Consider the following 20,167-nt stretch of genomic DNA (forward strand, 5'->3'; position numbering starts at 1 on the left):
ATGCTGCTTGACCGACATGTATTCTGCTTGACCGACATGTATTCTGCTTTACCGACCGACATGTATTCTGCTTTACCGACCGACATGTATGCTGCTTTACCGACCGACATGTATGCTGCTTTACCGACATGTATTCTGGCTCTGGCCTAATCTGTCGGTTTCTGGGACTGATCAGACAGATTCCCGAAAATCGTTGGGGTGGTACTCAGATCGACTCATTGAGGAGAAGAAACTAACATTGTCCGTGGGCATGGTGTAGCGTAGCGTTTGGCCGGAGCAAGGTATTTGGGTAGCCAGGCAACGATTTTTGCGGTTCAATGTTTATTTGGTGAGCAATGTGCATATTAGTCAAAGTCCAGTTTGATTTGTCTAGTGATTCAGGGAGTGGCTACAATAGTTTTCATTGACAACACTCACTGCTTCCTTTTTTCATTGAGTAAGCAGAACAAGCCATCTTTTAAAACTATTGTTAACTAGACCTATTACACTTTTTTGTCTTCATTGAATATGCAAATTGTGTTTCTCAAATAGAATCAGCACTTACCTCTTTCTACATGAGTCCCTGTTAACTGAATGTGCTCACTACCACCAGTGCAGTATTTTTAGCTTCCTCCGGGTGTAGAATCAGGTCTTGAGTGCTGTGTTTAATAATCCACAGAAAAGGCCCATCCTCGGGCTAATCAGAGGTGCTAATGAGGACTATTATCATTAATCAGTTACAGTACTCATGTTGCTGAGACGCCCTGGTCGTTGCGTGCTGGGGGATTTATATTTACATTTACATTTAAGTCATTTAGCAGACGCTCTTATCCAGAGCGACTTACAGTCATGTGTGCATACATTCTACGTATGGGTGGTCCCGGGAATCGAACCCACTACCCTGGCGTTACAAGCGCCATGCTCTACCAACTGAGCTACAGAAGGACCACAGATGTTTAATGGATCCTGCTGGTTGGGGCCTGCTGGGGCAGGATTGGCCTATAGGAGATATCTGGTGGGTCACATTGGCTTTATAGGAGAGATCTGGTGGAAGATATAGAAGATCTGGTGGTACCTTTTGGGGCAGATTGGCTTATAGAATAGATCTGGGCCTCTAGAATCGAATTATGTGGAATTGCAAAGCTCCAGGTAGAAGTTCCCTACGGGTGTAGGGTCACCTTATTCTGCTCCAGTACTAGCCTTCCCCTGGGGAAGAATGGTATCTAGGGCAACTTCATGGTACTCCAAGTACTAACCTATATGAATGCAAGAATGTGGAAAAAAAGGTTGAAAAGAGTTTCCATTTCTTTGCACTGGAAGTCATTTTTGTGGCTGTGAGTGATGTGTAAGTGAACTATGTGCAGTGGAATGTGTAGTGCATGTTAAGTAGCTATGATTACATCTGGCATGTTTACTTAGATAATAAAGCACTGTGAGTGACTGGCTGACTGGCTGGCTTTGTCTCGCTCTCCCTGTTTAGCTGTCTAACCTCTTACTGTCTGTGTTTTCATAGCTGCAGGACGAGCAACAGAAAAAGCCTAATAGGAAGTAGTCAGTCTTCAGTGCTTCCGCGACCTCACTCCCCCCTCTCATCACATACAGGTAAGTTGTGTGTGTGTGTGCCCACCACATTTGTACAGGTATCTGTTTTGATGTGTGTGAAGTGCCCCAATGAGTGACAGACATAATTAATGTTGTGCTTGCTCTCATGCAAAGTGGCTTTGGTTGGCCAGTGTTCTATCCCTGAATGAAGGCCATTGTCTGTGGGTAAATGAAGAAGAGGTCTGGAAAAACCATGTCTGAAGTGCAGTCTCTTTGTGGTTCATTAACCACCCACAAGATCATCCTCAGTCTCTTTGTAAACCTTTACCACAACAACACACAAGTGTCTCAAATGTTAGCAACCTGTCTTCAACAGCAAAAATACTTTTTCATTGTCAACGTTTAGTGCTACGGCCTTTCTAAAGACCAGACTCTGATGCCACGGTTTAAAAGGGTGAGTGTGCTGTGCTATCGGAGCAAGGACATTGGAGCCAGCTGTGATTGTGATTGTAATGGATCCTGAAGTGGCGGGCCTCAGGAAGGAAATGCACAGGAGCGCAGAGAGGGGAGGGTGGACTTCATTTATTCCAGCTTGGGCGTTTTATTTCCTGACAGGCCAATCACTGATAATGGCCCTCCATTTGCGCAGTCAGACTTTCTAACCTTGCTAGAGAACTCGGTCCTTAAAAATGAACTATGTAAGAAATAGTGACGGTAATAACAATGTTGAACTTTGGGAGAACTTCACTGGCTGGCACAGACGTATTGCAGGTGCATGTACATTCGGTAAGAGCATTGTTTCCAGTTCTCGTGTTAGGAGTACAGTAGGTTTTAGTTACTGTACATTGTTGCAGCCTGTCGCAGTTGTTTTGGCATTTGGTTGATAGCCAAGCTGGAGAGTGTCAACATTACCCACTGAAATTTTACATTTTGTTCACTGTTCTTTTCTTCATGAAAATAGCTATTTTCTTCCTATTAAGAATGTTAGATCATTAGTGATTGTTTTTCACATATGATTTCTAAATGGTATTTAATTTAGATTTAAATCTGCTCGCTATACTCTATTATGACTGCTGCTGTTTATCAAAGCAATCCCTGTGTCTTTTCTCTAAACACATCAGATTCATCAGTATTATCCTGTGTCTACATTGCTATTACAATTGGACTAAATCCGATTCATGTCGAAGAATGGACTTGACCTATTTTGGGTAACAGACATATACAACACAATGTACAATGTGGACCCAGAGGATATCACTTGAAAGTCTTAATTAAAACACTTGTTTCCAAAGTGGTCCTCTGGTAAAAACAATAACACATATAATGATTAAAAGGAAAGACAAAAATGACAAACAACCATAAACACATTAATTTATATTGACATCCTAAAAAGTGTCACTATTCATTACACGTCTCCCTAACCTTAAAAATCAACCATATTCATTTCACATTAAAACAATCTATTAATTGCACATCATACTGATCCTTCAAATAAATCCACCTGACCAGCAGTAGGGGCACACGGGGCAGTGTAGTGGTTTCTCTTACTTAGACAACTGTGTCCAAATGAAAGCCTCTGCCTGCTTTTTAAAGCTATTTTTCCTTTTTCTTTGCTTGATCTCCAAGGGAAGGCTATTCCATAGACCAGTTATTGCCTAACTGGGGTACATGCGCAATGCCGTTGGGGTACGCCAAATAAAAATATGATCCACATTTAAAAAAATAAAAATGTGTATATTTAAAAATAAAAAAAATCCAAACAGTCCCCTAGTAGCCTCGTTTCACTGCCAAAAATGTTATTTAACCATCTAGTGTTCAGCAAAATAAAAACACAATGTCAAATACAGGTAGCCAGTCAAATAATTAACATCCAATCACATTAACCGTTACTCTCTCGCGGGAATTCCACTAAGTAGCCAAATGTAGCTGCTGCTCATTCAGTTTGCTGGAAAATGCATAATTTGCATACAAGTTGTTCTGCTGCCACAAGCACATCCAATGCTAGCATCAGTAATTCTATATTTGTTGTTAGCCCAACTGGCATGGACACTGACAGTTGTGAATTTGATGCAGCCAAATATGATGAACTACATTTGGGGTTCACTTCTATTGGGAGTAGTGCCTTTCCTCAGCCACGGTGTGTTATATGTGCAAAAGTACTGTCTCACAACTCGATGAGACCTTCACTAGGACATTTAGAATCAAAACATGCGAATTTGAAAAATAAGCCACGGGAGGTTTTTGAGCGTGAATTAAGACTTTCAAGTAGTAAGACATATATAAAAGCAACAGATACTATTAATAAGCAGGGTCTAGCAGCATCATATATGGTGAGCGACCAAGTGGCTAGGACAGGCAACCATACTATTGTGGAGGACTTAATTCTTCCTACTGCCGCAGATATGGCTGGGACAATGCTGGGTGAAAAGGCCCAAAAAACTATACAGACGATGTCTTCACACTGTTTCACGGTGCATCAGTGACATGGCAAGAGATGTTTTGAAACCATTATGTGTGACAGCTGGATGAGTCAACAGACGTGGCGGGCCTGGCACAGCTCCTGGTATATGTCCGTTACGTTTATGGGGGGTCAATTAAGGAAGAAATCCTCTTCTGCAAACCACTGGAAACCAGGACAAGAGGACAGGATATGTTCAAAGTGACATCAATGGTGGTCAAGATGTGTTGGTATCTGTACTGATGGCGCAAAAGCCATGACAGGGAGACATAGTGGAGTGATAACGCGCATGCAAGCAGTTGCTCCCGACACCACTTGGGTACACTGCCGCATCCACCGGGAGGCTCTTGCTGCCAAGGGATTTCCTGACAGCTTGAAAGACGTTTTGGACACTACAGTGAAAATGGTTAACTTTGTTAAGGCCCCTGAACTCTCGTGTATTTTCTGCATTATGCAACGATATGGGCAGTGACCATGTAACGCTTTTACAACATACAGGTCTATTGTGGAGGACTTAATTATCAAGGGGCAAAGTATTGACACGTTTTTTTGGAATTGAGCCACAAGCTTATTATTTTCTTTACTGACAATTTTCACTTTCACTTATCTGACTGCTTGCATGATGTCGAGTTTCTCACAAGACTGGCCTATCTGGGTGATGTTTTTTCTCACGTGAATGATCTGAATTTAGGATTACAGGGACTCTCCGCAACTATATTCAATGTGCGGGACAGAATTGAGGCTATGATTAAGAAGTTGGAGCTCTTTTCTGTCTGCATTAACAAGGACAACACACAGGTTTTTCCATTGTTTTTTTGTGTGCAAATGAACTCAAGCTTCCGGACAATGTCAAATGTGATATAGCGAAGCACCTGAGTGAGTTGGGTGCGCAATTACACAGGTACTTTCCCAAAACTGATGACACAAACAACTGGATTCGTTATCCCTTTCATGCCCTGCCTCCAGTCCACTTACCAATATCTGAACAAGAGAATCTCATCGAAATTGTAACAAGCGGTTCTGTGAAAATTGAATTTAATCAGAAGCCACTGCCAGATTTCTGGGTAGGGCTGCGCTCTGAGTTTCTTGCCTTGGCAAATTGCGCTGTTAAGACACTGATGCCCTTTGTAACCACGTACCTATGTAAGAGTGGATTCTCGGCCCTCACTAGCATGAGAACTAAATACAGGCACAGACTGTGTGGAACATTTTAGACTTAGACTCTCTCCAATACAACCCAACATTGCAGAGTTATGTGCATCCATTCAAGCACACCCTTCTCATTAACCTGTGGTGAGTTATTCACCATTTTTGATGAACAAATAAGGTTTTGTATGTAAGATGTCTAAATAAGAGCAAAATTATTCATTATATTATTTGTGCCCTGGTCCTATGAGCTCATTGTCACAACCCGGCTCGTGGGAAGTGACGTTAAACTCATTCTTATGTTTAATAAATGTGTGTGTGTGGAAGGTTTACAATGATGGCAAAAAAACATTTGAGTGTCCTGACCCTGGTGCTAGAGGGGGTACGCAGCTGGATGTTGACTTTTTGAAGGGGTACGGGACTATTAAAGTTTGGGAACAACTGCCATAGACAAATGCCTGTATGGAAAAACGTGCTCCTCGCAGTACTGTGTACTCTTGGGATTTTACAAGACCGAACACTAGCTCTGGTATTGGGACGGTGTTGGTTATAGACCCGAACAATATGGTTTTTCATCTAACCTGGGGCACGATCATTTAAGATGTCAAACATATGATTTAAGTTGGTTGGTCCACTCTGGATTCCAAAGGCAACAAGCCCCCTCCCGGAACTCCTGTACCCTTATGTGGGTCCTAGGGGGGACATTCAGCAAATACCTGACAACATTATTTTGCAAGACCTGCATTTTCTTTTTCATCTTTTTGATAGCCCACTATACCAAGTAGAGCAGGCATAATCAAAATGACACAATCAAGGTTGAGAATCAGTTTCTTAACTTGAATGGTAAAATATCTAGTGTTACGATATAAAAATGTGCATTTGTTCTCCTTTTTTCGCAGCAGCAATCAGGTCTCCAGAATGGGATTGATCTAGGGATGCACAAAGATACACTTACTTTATATTCAATCGCCTATCGTTATCTTGTCAGCTAAGCAATCTACATTTTGTACCAAATAAAATCAATTAGGTTTTTCCCAAATGTGGTGACAATTTGTCGTCAGACAACCAATCTCTAACAAAATGCAATTCCTTTACTCAGGGTCTCTATGTAAACTGTATCCTTCCCTGATACCTGTATGGCTGAATCATCAGCATAAAGCAGGAGTTTACTGTATCTGGCATATCATTAACATATACAGTGCCTTGCGAAAGTATTCGGCCCCCTTGAACTTTGCGACCTTTTGCCACATTTCAGGCTTCAAACATAAAGATATAAAACTATTTTTTTGTGAAGAATCAACAACAAGTGGGACACAATCATGAAGTGGAATGACATTTATTGGATATTTCAAACTTTTTTAACAAATCAAAAACTGAAAAGTTGGGCGTGCAAAATTATTAAGCCCCCTTAAGTTAATACTTTGTAGCGCCACCTTTTGCTGCGATTACAGCTGTAAGTCGCTTGGGGTATGTCTATCAGTTTTGAACATCGAGAGACTGAAATGTTTTCCCATTCCTCCTTGCAAAACAGCTCGAGCTCAGTGAGGTTGGATGGAGAGCATTTGTGAACAGCAGTTTTCAGTTCTTTCCACAGATTCTCGATTGGATTCAGGTCTGGACTTTGACTTGGCCATTCTAACACCTGGATATGTTTATTTTTGAACCATTCCATTGTAGATTTTGCTTTATGTTTTGGATCATTGTCTTGTTGGAAGACAAATCTCCGTCCCAGTCTCAGGTCTTTTGCAGACTCCATCAGGTTTTCTTCCAGAAAGGTCCTGTATTTGGCTCCATCTTCCCATCAATTTTAACCATCTTCCCTGTCCCTGCTGAAGAAAAGCAGGCCCAAATCATGATGCTGCCACCACCATGTTTGACAATGGGGATGGTGTGTTCAGGGTGATGAGCTGTGTTGCTTTTACACCAAACATAACGTTTTGCATTGTTGCCAAAAAGTTCAATTTTGGTTTCATCTGACCAGAGCACCCTTCTTCCACATTTTTGGTGTGTCTCCCAGGTGGCTTGTGGCAAACTTTAAACAACACTTTTTATGGATATCTTTAAGAAATGGCTTTCTTCTTTCCACTCTTCCATAAAGGCCAGATTTGTGCAATATACGACTGATTGTTGTCCTATGGACAGAGTCTCCCACCTCAGCTGTAGATCTCTGCAGTTCACCCAGAGTGATCATGGGCCAGGTCTTGGTAGATTTGCAGTGGTCTGATACTCCTTCCATTTCAATATTATCGCTTGCACAGTGCTCCTTGGGATGTTTAAAGCTTGGGAAATCTTTTTGTATCCAAATCTGCCTTTAAACTTCTTCACAACAGTATCTTGGACCTGCCTGGTGTGTTCCTTGTTCTTCATGATGCTCTCTGCGCTTTTAACGGACCTCTGAGACTATCACAGTGCAGATGCATTTATACGGAGACTTGATTACACACAGGTGGATTGTATTTATCATCATTAGTCATTTAGGTCAACATTGGATCATTCAGAGATCCTCACTGAACTTCTGGAGAGAGTTTGCTGCACTGAAAGTAAAGGGGCTGAATAATTTTGCATGCCCAATTTTTCAGTTTTTGATTTGTTTAAAAAGTTTGAAATATCCAATAAATGTCGTTCCACTTCATGATTGTGTCCCACTTGTTGTTGATTCTTCACAAAAAAATACAGTTTTATATCTTTATGTTTGAAGCCTGAAATGTGGCAAAAGGTCGCAAAGTTCAAGGGGGCCAAATACTTTCGCAAGGCACTGTATAAGAAATGAGAGGCCCTAAAATTGATCCCTGTGGTACTCCAAGGGGTATTGACACAGGCCTGTAGTTTCCTACATTTGTTTTACTGCTCTTCTGGAGTGGAACCACCCGGGCTGTTTTGAGATCCTTGGGAAATGTACTTCTACTAATAGAAAGGTTTACAATATGCATTATCATTTTAGCAGTGACACAAGCACTATTCTTTATGAATCTTGCAGGAAGGTTATCCAGCACATTTGCTTTGTTTGTGCTCATTAAGCATAGTAGATTGGAACCTTTGTCCTGTTACTATGTACAGCTCAAACAAATAATTTGTGAAATATTTGCTTTGGTAAAAGTTGTTAATGAAAGACTGGCCATAGTGTCCAGTGCAGGTGATAACTTCTTAACCAGAGATTAGGCTATAGTGGTAAAAAATGTGTTAAAATAATTTGCAACCTTTGGCTGGTCATAGCATAAAACATCATCAATATCCATGCCAATACTAAAGGATTTGTTTTACCTTATGGGAAGTTTATGAGCCAATGTCCTTTAAAATTTCCCACAGTTTGAGGCTGCGTCTATATAATGTTGGGATTTGGCCTTATCCATTGTGTATCTTGTCTGGTTTCTACAGTTAATATAACCATCATAATCTTGTTGTAGTTTTGTCCTTCTGAATCTGGCCAGGTAGCGATCCCTTTTCCTTATGAGGTCTAAGATCTTGGAAGTGATCCATTTCCATGGTCGCTGTTCGATTCAAATTTGTTACATTGAAGCCAGAGTCGAGTGCCTGCAGAAACCGATCTTTAAAAAGATACCAAGCTGATCAAAATCATCACAGTTTAGAACATGAGACCAATCCTAAAGAAGTACTTCTACAAAACATTGAGTATTGTTTCATAGACTGTACCTTCATGTATTTATTACCTGGCTCTTGTAGCATTTTGAATATCTTGCGGGTACAGTAGGTTACCTTATGATCACTAAAACCAATATTAAAATCCAAAGTTGATTTACTGTCAATACACACCTGGGTTGGCTCAACAAGCAGTTGTTTTAGTCCAAATAACTGATTAAAGATATACAGGGCATTTACTCATACTTATCTTGGGTGATAACTGCACATTTGTATTAAAATCGCCAAGCAGAATACATTCTCTATCAGCAAATACGTTGTGATCACAGCAATTCGATTCAAGTAAACCATAGAAATGATTCTGCTTAGGAGGCTGATAGCACACCAACAAGTATAGGACGGCATTTAGGAAGAAGTATATCTACCCATGCAACCTCAAGACCATCCATTTTCTAATCTGAACGAGGGTTACTAAAATTGGTAATTAAGTATGTTAAAAAGCATTTTTTAAATGTGTTTGAATGGTGTGGGCGTGCCCAAACAACAGAATGGTGCGTATATCGGTCATTCAAAATATTATTGAAAGAAGACCGCTGAATGGCGAACTCAGCCAAGGTGCCACATGTTCTATGAGGAAATATCAAGCATTTGTTTGAGATACAAGTTTGAGGTGGTGTTTTTGAAGTGTGTTTTTCTCCAATGTATGCTTTGCCCACAAATCCAGAACAACTCAACATTATTTAGGTATGAGTTAACAGAATGTAAACTTTTAAAAGTGAGATTGTCACTGTACAGTTACTTTGTCTTTTAAAATATTTTAGGCATCAGCGCATTCTAGAGGAAATCCTATTCAAGTCAGAAAAGGATATTGATATGATAGGTAAGCTATAGAAAACCTTCCCCTCAAGTCTATACAATAGACAATCTCTTAGAAAAAAAATATGAACTATTGGAACCAAGATGAAAAAATAACTGATTTTGGCACAAGATGGAGGGAATGTTGCAAGACAACTAACAATATTACAGTTAATGAAAATGAATGCTTAATCCAGTATAAATTAATATATAGAATATGTATTATAAGAGACAAAATTCACAAATTCTACAGCACAACGGCAGAGTCATGTCTGAAGTTTAAAACTACTAATGACTTAGTAATTCATGCCTTCTGGGAACGTTACAAAATTCTAAAGTTATGTGTGGAGTTGGAAAGATGGATGTCTGAGGTATTGCAATGTAAATGTACTTTTAATTTGTCTGTCTGTCAAGACACGACATATGAGGGGTGCAGTGAGATCGCTAATAGGTTGGACAATACTCTTCTCATCAATTATCTTTAAAAAACGTATACTCAAACTGGAAATCAGCCAATCCTCCATTGTTCACATAAAGGAGGTGTGATGTAGTTTTTGTATGTGTATGTTTTGTATTGTTTATATATATAAACAATAAATTTCACATGCTGTTGTGCAAATGGAATAGACAACAGGTGGAAATTATAGGCATTTAGCAAGACACCCCCAATAAAGTGGGGATCACAGACCACTTCTCAGTTCCTATGCTTCCTGGCTGATGTTTTGGTCACTTTTGAATGCTGGCGGTGCTTTCACTCTAGTGGTAGCATGAGACTGAGTCTACAACCCACACCTGTGGCTCAGGTAGTGCAGCTCATCCAGGATGGCACATCAATGCGAGCTGTGGCAAGAAGGTTTGCTGTGTCTGTCAGTGTAGTGTCCAGAGCATGGAGGCGCTACCAGGAGACAGGCCAGTACATCAGGAAAAGTGGAGGAGGCCGTAGGAGGGCAACAACCCAGCAGCAGGACCGCTACCTCCGCCTTTGTGCAAGGAGGAGCAGGACGAGCACTGCCAGAGCCCTGCAAAATGACCTCCAGTAGGCCACAAATGTGCATGTGTCTGCTCAAACGGTCAGAAACAGACTCCATGAGGGTGGTATGAGGGCCCGATGTCCACAGGTAGGGGTTGTGCTTGCCAGCGAACACCAAGATTGGCAAATTCGCCACTGGCGCCCTGTGCTCTTCACAGATGAAAGCAGGTTCACACTGAGCACATGTGACAGTCTGGAGACGCCGTGGAGAACGTTCTGCTGCCTGCAACATCCTCCAGCATGACCGGTTTGGCGGTGGGTCAGTCATAGTCTGGGGTGGAATTTCTTTGGGGGGCCGCACAGCCCTCCATGTGCTCGCCAGAGGTAGCCTGACTGCCATTAGGTACCGAGATGAGATCCTCAGACCTCTTGGAGACCATATGCTGCTGTGGTTGGCCCTGGGTTCCTCCTAATGCAAGACAATGCTAGACCTCATGTGGCTGGAGTGTGTCAGCAGTTCCTGCAAGAGGAAGGCATTGATGCTATGGACCGGCCCGCCCATTCCCCAGACCTGAATCCAATTGAGCACATCTGGGACATCATGTCTCGCTCCATCCACCAACGCCACGTTGCACCACAGACTGTCCAGGAGTTGGCGGATGCTTTAGTCCAGGTCTGGGAGGAAATCCCTCAGAGACCATCCGCCACCTCATCAGGAGCATGCCCAGACGTTGTAGGGAGGTTATACAGGCACGTGGAGGCCACACACACTACTGAGCCTCATTTTGACTTGTTTTAAGGACATTACATCAAAGTTGGATCAGCCTGCAGTGTGGTTTTCCACTTTAATTTTCAATCCAGACCTCCATGGGTTGATACATTTGATTTCCATTGATAATTTTTGTGTGGTTTTGTTGTCAGCACATTCAACTATGTAAAGAAAAAACGATTTAATCAGAATATTTCATTCATTCAGATCAAGGACGTGTTATTTTAGTGTTCCCTTTATTTTTTTGAGCAGTGTATATAAAAGAATATGAACTTTTAAAGTGAGATTTTCACTGGATAGTTACCATGTGTTCCTTTTCCTCAGGTGTGTTCTATCCCATCCTGGTAATGTACTTATCTACGCTCATCAGCTATAATTAAATTACACCACAAACAGGTGACATCGCCATATAAACAGCCTCTCTTTGTTCCCCCAGTTTTGCATAGCCTTCTCGCTATCATCAGATTTGTCTCAGGGGTTGCCATCGTTGCCCTTGGTTTATTAACTGTTTACTCAAGCCTTTGGCTACAGAGTTAATTGTGGTTAATTAACGTTGGACCAAGGGTTAGTTCTTTACCTTATTGCTGAGGGAACACAAGGCCTAGTTGCTGCCGTTGGGGAAAGTCCCGTAGTTTGATGTGTTCAATAGCCTGAGGCAGGACCACAGAACAGTAGGCATGTGGGTAATAAGTGGATGCTGTCCATGTGGATGGTGAGATTGAGAGATGGAGGGATCATTTGGAGGGCCTCCCTGGTAGAGGATGCTTCAGGCTCCACTATAGGACTTCAAGGTCTGCAATAAAACCCCAAGACCCCAACTATTAGCAACTGTTAGCTAAGGGCTAACTAACATCTTAGGGACTGTTGTAAATGTCTTTTATAGCCAGATGTCTTCACCCAGACTGTCTTTGTTTGAATAATGCCTTTGTGTTAACATGGCTATTTAGACTACGGTATTAGCCTAAAGGCTACTCTTACAGTAGCTGATAACTCCACCGATAACTGATATACAATTAATAGGATTAAAAAAGGGGGATTTTCTCTTGCTTTTCTGAACATTTGCGGCCATTCTCGTGTCATTGTCACAATGTATGAAATAAAAATGTGAAGCATAGTTACTGGACAATTGCTCTTTTGGATGGCAATTTATGAAAATTCAGTGGTGGTAAAATACTTTAAAGTACACTTGAGTAGTTTTTGGGGATATCTGTACTTTACTATTTATATTTTTGACAACTTCTACTCTTACTCCATACTTTTACTCCATTCCTAAAGAAAATATTGTACTTTTTACTCTATATATTTTTTTCCTGACAACCCAAAGTACGTGTTACATTTTGAATGCTAAGCATGACAGGAAATTTGTCAAATTCACTCACTTCTCAAGATGACACGTGGTCACCCCTACTGCCTATGGTCTGGGGGACTCAATAAACACAAAGGCATCTTTTGTAAATAATCTCAGAGTGTGCCCCTGGCTAAAAACTATAAAATGGTGCCGTCTGCATTGCTTAATACATGGAATTTGAAATTATTTACACTTTTACTTCTACATTTGATACTTAAGTGTAATTACATTTATTTTTGATTCTGAAGTAGATTTAAATATTTATTGCTGCCAATAGTCAGCAATAAAATGCTTATGGGCTGGCTTTATTTATTTCCAGAAAGTAATTTATACTAGATCTTTGTGGTTATCTGAAAAATTACATGAGAATGTGGCATACATAGGAAATATGAATCTTAAAAGAAACATTTTTAGACTTTTACTCAAGTACTATTTTACTGGGTAACATTTACCAATTAGGTACTTTTCCCACCACTGGAAATATTACTTTCATTTCCCTGCTGTAAAACATTATATCGACAGGTTTTGCCCCCCCCGAAAAAAACAAACATTTGTTGGGCTCTTTTTTTCTTCTTTTTTTTGTGCCATTAATCATGTTTCTCCTGATTAATCCAAGCTGATGAGCTGCAATGTGGAAGTATATTATTATGATTATGTCATTACTGCTTCATGCAGAGCAGTCCCGTTTGAGAGACAGTCCCATTTCAGTCTTCCTAGATTAAGCTCCTTCAGATAAGAGCCAATGAAACACAATTAAATCTAAAACTCTGTGTAAAGTACAATAGCTGAGAGTAAATTGATGAAGAAATGTGTCATCTATGCTGGCTTATTACACTTTCTTATTTAAAGAAAAAAGACCAAGTCTTTATATAGGTTTGGTATGGGTTTGATTCTATGCTGTAGTCTCAGTATTATTATCTCCTTGACTCATTTAAAATGCTTTTGTCTCATGTTTCTGGAATGTTTTCTTTAATAACTTGTAATCTCCTCTTGTTTCTCTGCTTCCTCTCTGAACAACAGGAACGAGTCCTCAAGACAGCCCCAGAAACTTCTCTCCTAGTGCCTCAGCCCACTTCTCATTTGCACGAAGGTATTAGTAAAAGTCAATGCCAGTTGAACCTTTTCTCCGTAACTCTACTCAACTAGCATACCAATAGTCTGCAATACAATGCTTATGGGCAGGTTTTAAGTCGTAAAGTAGTAGTAGTAGTACTTTATCTTGGTGGTTATCTGACAAATGGTATGAGAATTGAGGCATACATAGGAAATATGAATCTTAAAAGAAACATGTATCTTTTTTTAAACAACAAAGCCAAATTGTGGTGCTATTATTGTCTGCCGCAGACAGGCAACGGTTCTTTTGAGAAGCGAAGGCAGGATCTCACCGTGTTCTGACAGGCTCTCTATACAGAGATTGAAATCACAGGCAGGTTCAAGGGTTCAGTCTTTTACCATCATCAGACTCAAACTCCTCGTGTTTTCTGAAGTGCTTTTCTCCACGTCTTCACAAAAAGCCTGAAATCTTTTTTTGTTCAACCTTCACTCAACACGACTTTTAACAGCTTATTTTATTTATTGCTATGATTACGTCAGTGCCACAGACCAGACAAGTCATGTTAGGACTCTGTTTTGTCATGGAAACATCATAGCTCTTCATAGCTCTTCTTCCTGTTACTCATGTCTATGAATACACAATGTCATTGTTACCTTGCCATTATACCTGAATCATGAAAATTCTGTTTGATGTGTTTCTAGATGTCCCTACATTTTATCCCCACACGTTATTCCTCTGAGTTTGTATCAATGTTCAGTGTTATTGGTTAGTGCAACAGAAGACATCTCACTACTCGGTAGGTTGGGGCGGCAGGGTAGGTTGGGGTGGCAGGGTAGCCTAGTGGTTAGAGCGTTGGACTAGTAACCGAAAGGTTGCAAGATCAAATCTCCGAGCTGACAAGGTTCAAATCTGTTGTTTTGCCCCTGAACAAGGCAGTTAACTCACTGTTCCTAGGCCGTCATTGAAAATAAGAATTTGTTCTTGACTGACTGCCCTAGTTAAATAAAGGTCAAATATGTGGGTGGCAGGTAGCGTAGATCAAGGAAACTGTGTCCCGTGTGGGTTCGATTCTCACGGGGGACCTGTACAACAATGTGTGCATTCACTACTGTATGTCACTCTGGATAAAAGTGTCTGCTAAATGACTCAAATGTAATCCACTGTAAATGATGCAGTAGGCTATTGAAAAGCAGTCTTTCCTACCTATTCTTCCGGAAAGGTAAAGGTTGCAAATGACCTAACTCTGCACATAGGTCAAAGGTCATCCAGAACGTTGTGCATTTGTAGTGTAGGTATGTTATTCAATATCCTGGAGCTTTGAGTAGTCTTGTTTTGAATATCATTCACAGTTATTTTTATATTTTGTTAACTACAGTTCTCATATTACTGATTTAGTTATGGATGGTTTCTGAGTTTATGATGACGTCTGTCTCTATCTATCTCTGTCTGTGTGTTTGAGCAGGACTGATGGACGACGCTGGTCTTTGGCCTCGCTGCCTTCCTCTGGCTATGGCACCAACACACCCAGCTCCACTGTTTCTGTATGTACCATACCACTCAATTTGTTAAAGGCCATGAAGACAAAATCTATTATGTGTGTTAGCTAGATTTTTTAAAGCGATGCCAAAAGGTTGTTTAACCTAAATTTTTCACATACTGGTGGAAAACCCTTTCAATCTAAAAATACATATACTGTACCAGATCATTGGATATTCAAGAATTGTTCAAATAAAGATGTTTCAATGTGAAATGATCATCTGATGGGCATCCTCTAGTCTGTACTTCAGTCACCTGTACTGTACTGTAGGCTACTGGTAGTCAGAGATGATTGGTGCCATTCTCCCGCTAGTGTCTCGCAGGCTGACACATACCACCAGACGCTGTATTTAGGGCCAGCAGACTTGTTTTGGAGTAAATATGGCCCTGGCACACAGCTAGGCCACCCACACACACACAAACACACAACTCTGCTCTGTTTACTGACAAACTCAAATCACACAGGCAGGCAACGGTCAACTCTCTGAAACACACACACACACACACACACACACACACACACACACACACACACACACACACACACACACACACACACACACACACACACACACACACACACACACACACACACACACACACACACACACACACACACACACACACACACACACACACACACACACACACACACACACACACACACACACACACACACACACAACAGGCCCCATGGCAGACTACACAACCCCATGGCAGACTACACAAAGTAAACAAGCCGTCACACACAAAGTAATGGGTTGTTTGTTAATGGACATGTTTTTTGAGGACCATCAATTAGAGCTGATAAATACTTAACATGTTGCCGGAGGTTGGTGAGGGCGACTGGTTAGGGGGAACTACCATAGAGCGGGATTAACACCAGCAACTGTGTTGTTTGTCCAGGCTATGTTTACAGTTTAGTTTAAATTGAATCCCTATTTGGATTGGATTTGAGAACAATGTAATGAGGAAAAATGGGAATGTTCACAGTAATTTGTTAGCTTTCATCTACTGTACCGTCGCAACCGTTTTGGCACCCATAAGTTTGTCCTTCATTTTCAAGACACTGTATAAGGGCATCAATACTTTAATGAACATTTACCCAATCAAATAAACACAACAGTCAGAAAAAACATGCTAATCTCCTGGTATCTGTCATTCTCTCGTGCAAAAACATGAATCAAAGCATTAGCCTCTCCTTTTTATCTTTTCTTTTCTCGTTCAATGTATATTCATTTCATTTCCAGTCGTCCTGTTCATCACAGGAGAAGCTGCACCAGCTACCCTTCCAGCCCACCCCGGATGAGCTGCACTTTCTCTCCAAGCACTTCTGCACTGAGAGCATCGCCGGGGACGACCGACGGAGGGGGAACGCGCCAATGCGACCCCGCTCGCGCAGTCTCAGGTATGTACGGAGGCCCGGCCAGGTCATACACCTTTAAGGATGCTGGGAATAACAGTTGCTGAAAATGACAGTCCTTTTTATTTAATTATCCATTTTAGTCTCATTGAGATAGAAAAATATATTTTTCAAGAGACCAAGAGTGCATTCGGAAAGTATTCAGACCCCTTTTACACATGTTGTTATGTTTACAGCCTTATTTTTAAATGGACTTAAGATATCTACACACAATACCGCATAAACAGGTTTTTTGAAATGTATTTTTTTTTTAAACAGAAATACATAATACATACATACATAATTATTCAGACCCTTTGCTATGAGACTCAAAATAGAGCTCAGGTGCATCCTGTTTCCATTATCCTTGAGATGTTCCTGCAACTTTATTGGAGTCCACCTGTGGTCAAATCAATAGACACTTTCCAAATCTGACATGATTTGGAAAGGCACACACCTGTCTATATAAGGTCCCACAGTTGACAGTGCATGTCAGAGCAAAAACTAAGCCATGAGGTTGAAGGAATGGTCCATAGAGCTCTGAGACAGGATTGTGTTGAGCCACATATCTGGGGAAGGCTACAAAAGAAAATCTGCAGCATTTAAGATCCCCAAGAACACACTGGCCTCCATCATTCTTAATTGGAATAAGTTTAGAACACCCAAGACTCTTCCTAGAGCTGGCCACCCAGCCAAACTGAGCGATTGGGGGAGAAGGGCCTTGGTCAGGGAGGTCACCAAGAACCCGATGGTCACTCTGACAGAGCTCCAGAGTTCCTCTGTGGAGATGGGAGAACCTACCAGAAGGACAACTATCCCTGCAGCACTCCAGCAATCAGTCCTTTATGGTAGAGTGGCCAGACGGAAGCCACTCATCAGTAAAATGCACATGACAGTCCGCTTGGACGGACTGAAAGCATTTATATCATATATGCCCAGTGTCACAAGCCTACTAGACGAGCTAAATAACTTCTATGCTCACTTTGAGGCAAGTAACACTGAAACATGCATGAGAGCACCAGCTCCTCGGGTTGACTGTGTGATCACGCTCTCCGCAGCCGATGTCAGTAAGACCTTTAAACAGTTCAACATTCACAAGGTCGCAGGGCCAGACGGTTTACCAGGATGTGTACGCCGAGCATGCACTGACCAACTGGCAAGTGTCTTCACTGACAGTTTCAACCTCTCCCTGTCTAAGTCTGTAATACCAACATGTTTCAAGCAGACCACCATAGTGTTCAAGGGCACAGAGGCTAAGGTAATCTGCCTAAATGACTACTGACTCGTAGCTCTCACGTCTGTAGCAATGAAATGCTTTGAAAAGCTGGTCATGGCTTACATCAACACCATTATCCCAGAAACCCTAGACCCACTCCAATTTGCATACCGCACCAACAGATCCACAGATGATGCAATCTCTATTGCACTCCACAATGCCCTTTCCCACCTGGACAAAAGGAACACCTATGTGAGAATGCTATTCATTGACTACAGCTCAGTGTTCAACAGCATAGTGTCCTCAAAGCTCATCACTAAGCTAAGGACCCTGGGACAAAACACCTCCCTCTGCAACTGGATCCTAGACTTACTGACGTGCTGCCACCAGGTGGTAAGGGTAGGTAACAACACATATGCCACGCTGATGCTCAACATGGGGGCCCCTCAGGAATGTGTGCTCAGTCCCCTCCTGTTCACTCATGATTGCGCGGCCAGGCACAACTCCAACACCAAGTTTGCTGATGAAACAAAAGTGGTAGGCCTGATCACCAACAGCGATGAGGAAGCCTATAGGGAGGAGGTCAGAGACCTGACCGTGTGGTGCAAGGACAACAACCTCTCCATCAACGTGATCAAGACAAAGGAGATTATTGTGGACTACAGGAAAAGGATACTCAAAAGGTTTAACAGCACCATCGAGAGCATCCTGGCGGGTTGCATCACTGCCTGGTATGGCAACTGCTCAGTCTCCGACCGCAAGGCACTGCAGGGGGTAGTGTGTATGGCCCAGTACATCACCGGGGACAAGCTACACCTCTATACCAGGCGGTGTCAGGAAGGCCCTAAAAAATGTCAGACTCCAGCCACCCTAGTCATGGACTGTTCTCTCTGCTATCGCACGGCAAGCAGTGCCGGAGCGCCAAATCTAGGTCCAAGAGGCTTCTGAACAGCATCTTCCCCCAAGCCGTAAGACTCCTGAACAGCTAATCAAATGGCTACCCAGACTATTTGCACCCCCACCACACTGCTGCTTCTCTCTGTTATTATCTATGCATAGCCACTTTAATAACCCTACCTGCATGTACATATTTCCTCAATTACCTCGTCACCGTTGCCTCCGCACATTGACATATTGACTCTGAACCTGTATATAGCCCCGCTATTATTTACTGCTGCTCTTGAATTATTTGTTTTTCTTATCTCTGAGTTTTAAGAAAATGCCAAAACAAAGTGTTAAGGGCTTGTAGTAACCATTTCACTATAAGGTCTACTACACTTGTTGTATTTGGCACATTTGTTTTGATTTGGTGTTTGCCAAAAAACATGAGAAACAAGATTATCTTGTCTGATATGATGCTTGGCATTCAGGCCAAAGAATTCAATGTCTGGAGGAAACCTGGTATCATCCCTACGGTGGAGCATGGTGGTGGCAGCATGCTGCATTGAAGTTTTTCAGCAGCAGGGACTGGGAGACTAGTCAGGATTGAGGGAAAAATTAACAGAGAAAAGTACAAGGATCCTTCATGAAAACCTGCTCCAGAGCATTCAGGACCTCAGACTGGGGTGATTGTTCACCTTCCAACAGGACAGTGACCCTAAGCACACAGCCAAGGCAACGCTGGAGTGGCTTTGGGGCAAGTATCTGAATGTCCTTGAGTGGCCCAGCCAGAGCCTGGACTTGAAACCTCGATTTTGAACATCTCTGTAGAGAACAGAAAATAGCTGTGCAGCAATGCTCCCCATCCAGCCTGACAGAGCTTAAGGTGCTTCAACAAAGTACTGAGTAAAGGGTTTGAATACTTATGTCAATGTGATATTTCTGTTTTTATTTTTTTATAACTGTGCAAACATTTCTAAAAACCTCCTTTTGCTTTGTCAATATGGGGTATTGTGTGTAGATTGATGAAAAAAATAAATTTAATACATTTTAGCGTAAGGATGAAAAGCAACAAAATGTGGAAAAAGTCAAGGGGTCTGAATACTTTGCGAATGCACTGTATATCAATGCATTTTTCTGCTGTAAGATACAGTATGTGTTGTAATATAAGTACTGATCTTTCCTTTATATTCTTATTTGTTTGCAGCCCTGGAAGATCCCCATCCTGTTGTGATCATGAGATTATTATGATGAACCATGTCTACAAGGAACGCTTTCCTAAGGTGAGGGGCCTTGTCGCCTGTCATTTGGTATCAAAACAAAATGCCAATGTCTTACATAAGGTTTATTACACAGTGACATAATAGTTGCTCTTTTTTAGCCACTTCTAAACTTTTTACCCTCTCTGACCACTTT

The 20,167-nt window shown here is 41.6% G+C and overlaps 1 protein-coding gene across 11 annotated transcripts in view; it reads left to right on the top strand.

Annotated features, from left to right (window-relative positions):
* mast4 (microtubule associated serine/threonine kinase family member 4) overlaps nucleotides 1-20,167 on the top strand; it is a 167,980-nt gene that overhangs the window by 120,368 nt on the left and 27,445 nt on the right. For 9 of the 11 annotated variants that reach the window (XM_046370372.1, XM_046370373.1, XM_046370375.1 and 6 more), the window contains 5 exons: nucleotides 1,493-1,581; nucleotides 13,685-13,754; nucleotides 15,181-15,259; nucleotides 16,505-16,662; nucleotides 19,959-20,034. In XM_046370372.1, coding sequence (XP_046226328.1) covers nucleotides 1,493-1,581; nucleotides 13,685-13,754; nucleotides 15,181-15,259; nucleotides 16,505-16,662; nucleotides 19,959-20,034 — 472 coding nt within the window. Of the gene's footprint in view, nucleotides 1-1,492; nucleotides 1,582-2,190; nucleotides 2,308-13,684; nucleotides 13,755-15,180; nucleotides 15,260-16,504; nucleotides 16,663-19,958; nucleotides 20,035-20,167 lie in introns of those variants that run through there. The other 2 variants (XM_046370374.1, XM_046370382.1) reach the window with 2 other exon arrangements.

The sequence above is a fragment of the Oncorhynchus gorbuscha genome, linkage group LG11 (genome assembly GCF_021184085.1).
Source record: "Oncorhynchus gorbuscha isolate QuinsamMale2020 ecotype Even-year linkage group LG11, OgorEven_v1.0, whole genome shotgun sequence".
Lineage (NCBI taxonomy): Eukaryota > Metazoa > Chordata > Actinopteri > Salmoniformes > Salmonidae > Oncorhynchus > Oncorhynchus gorbuscha.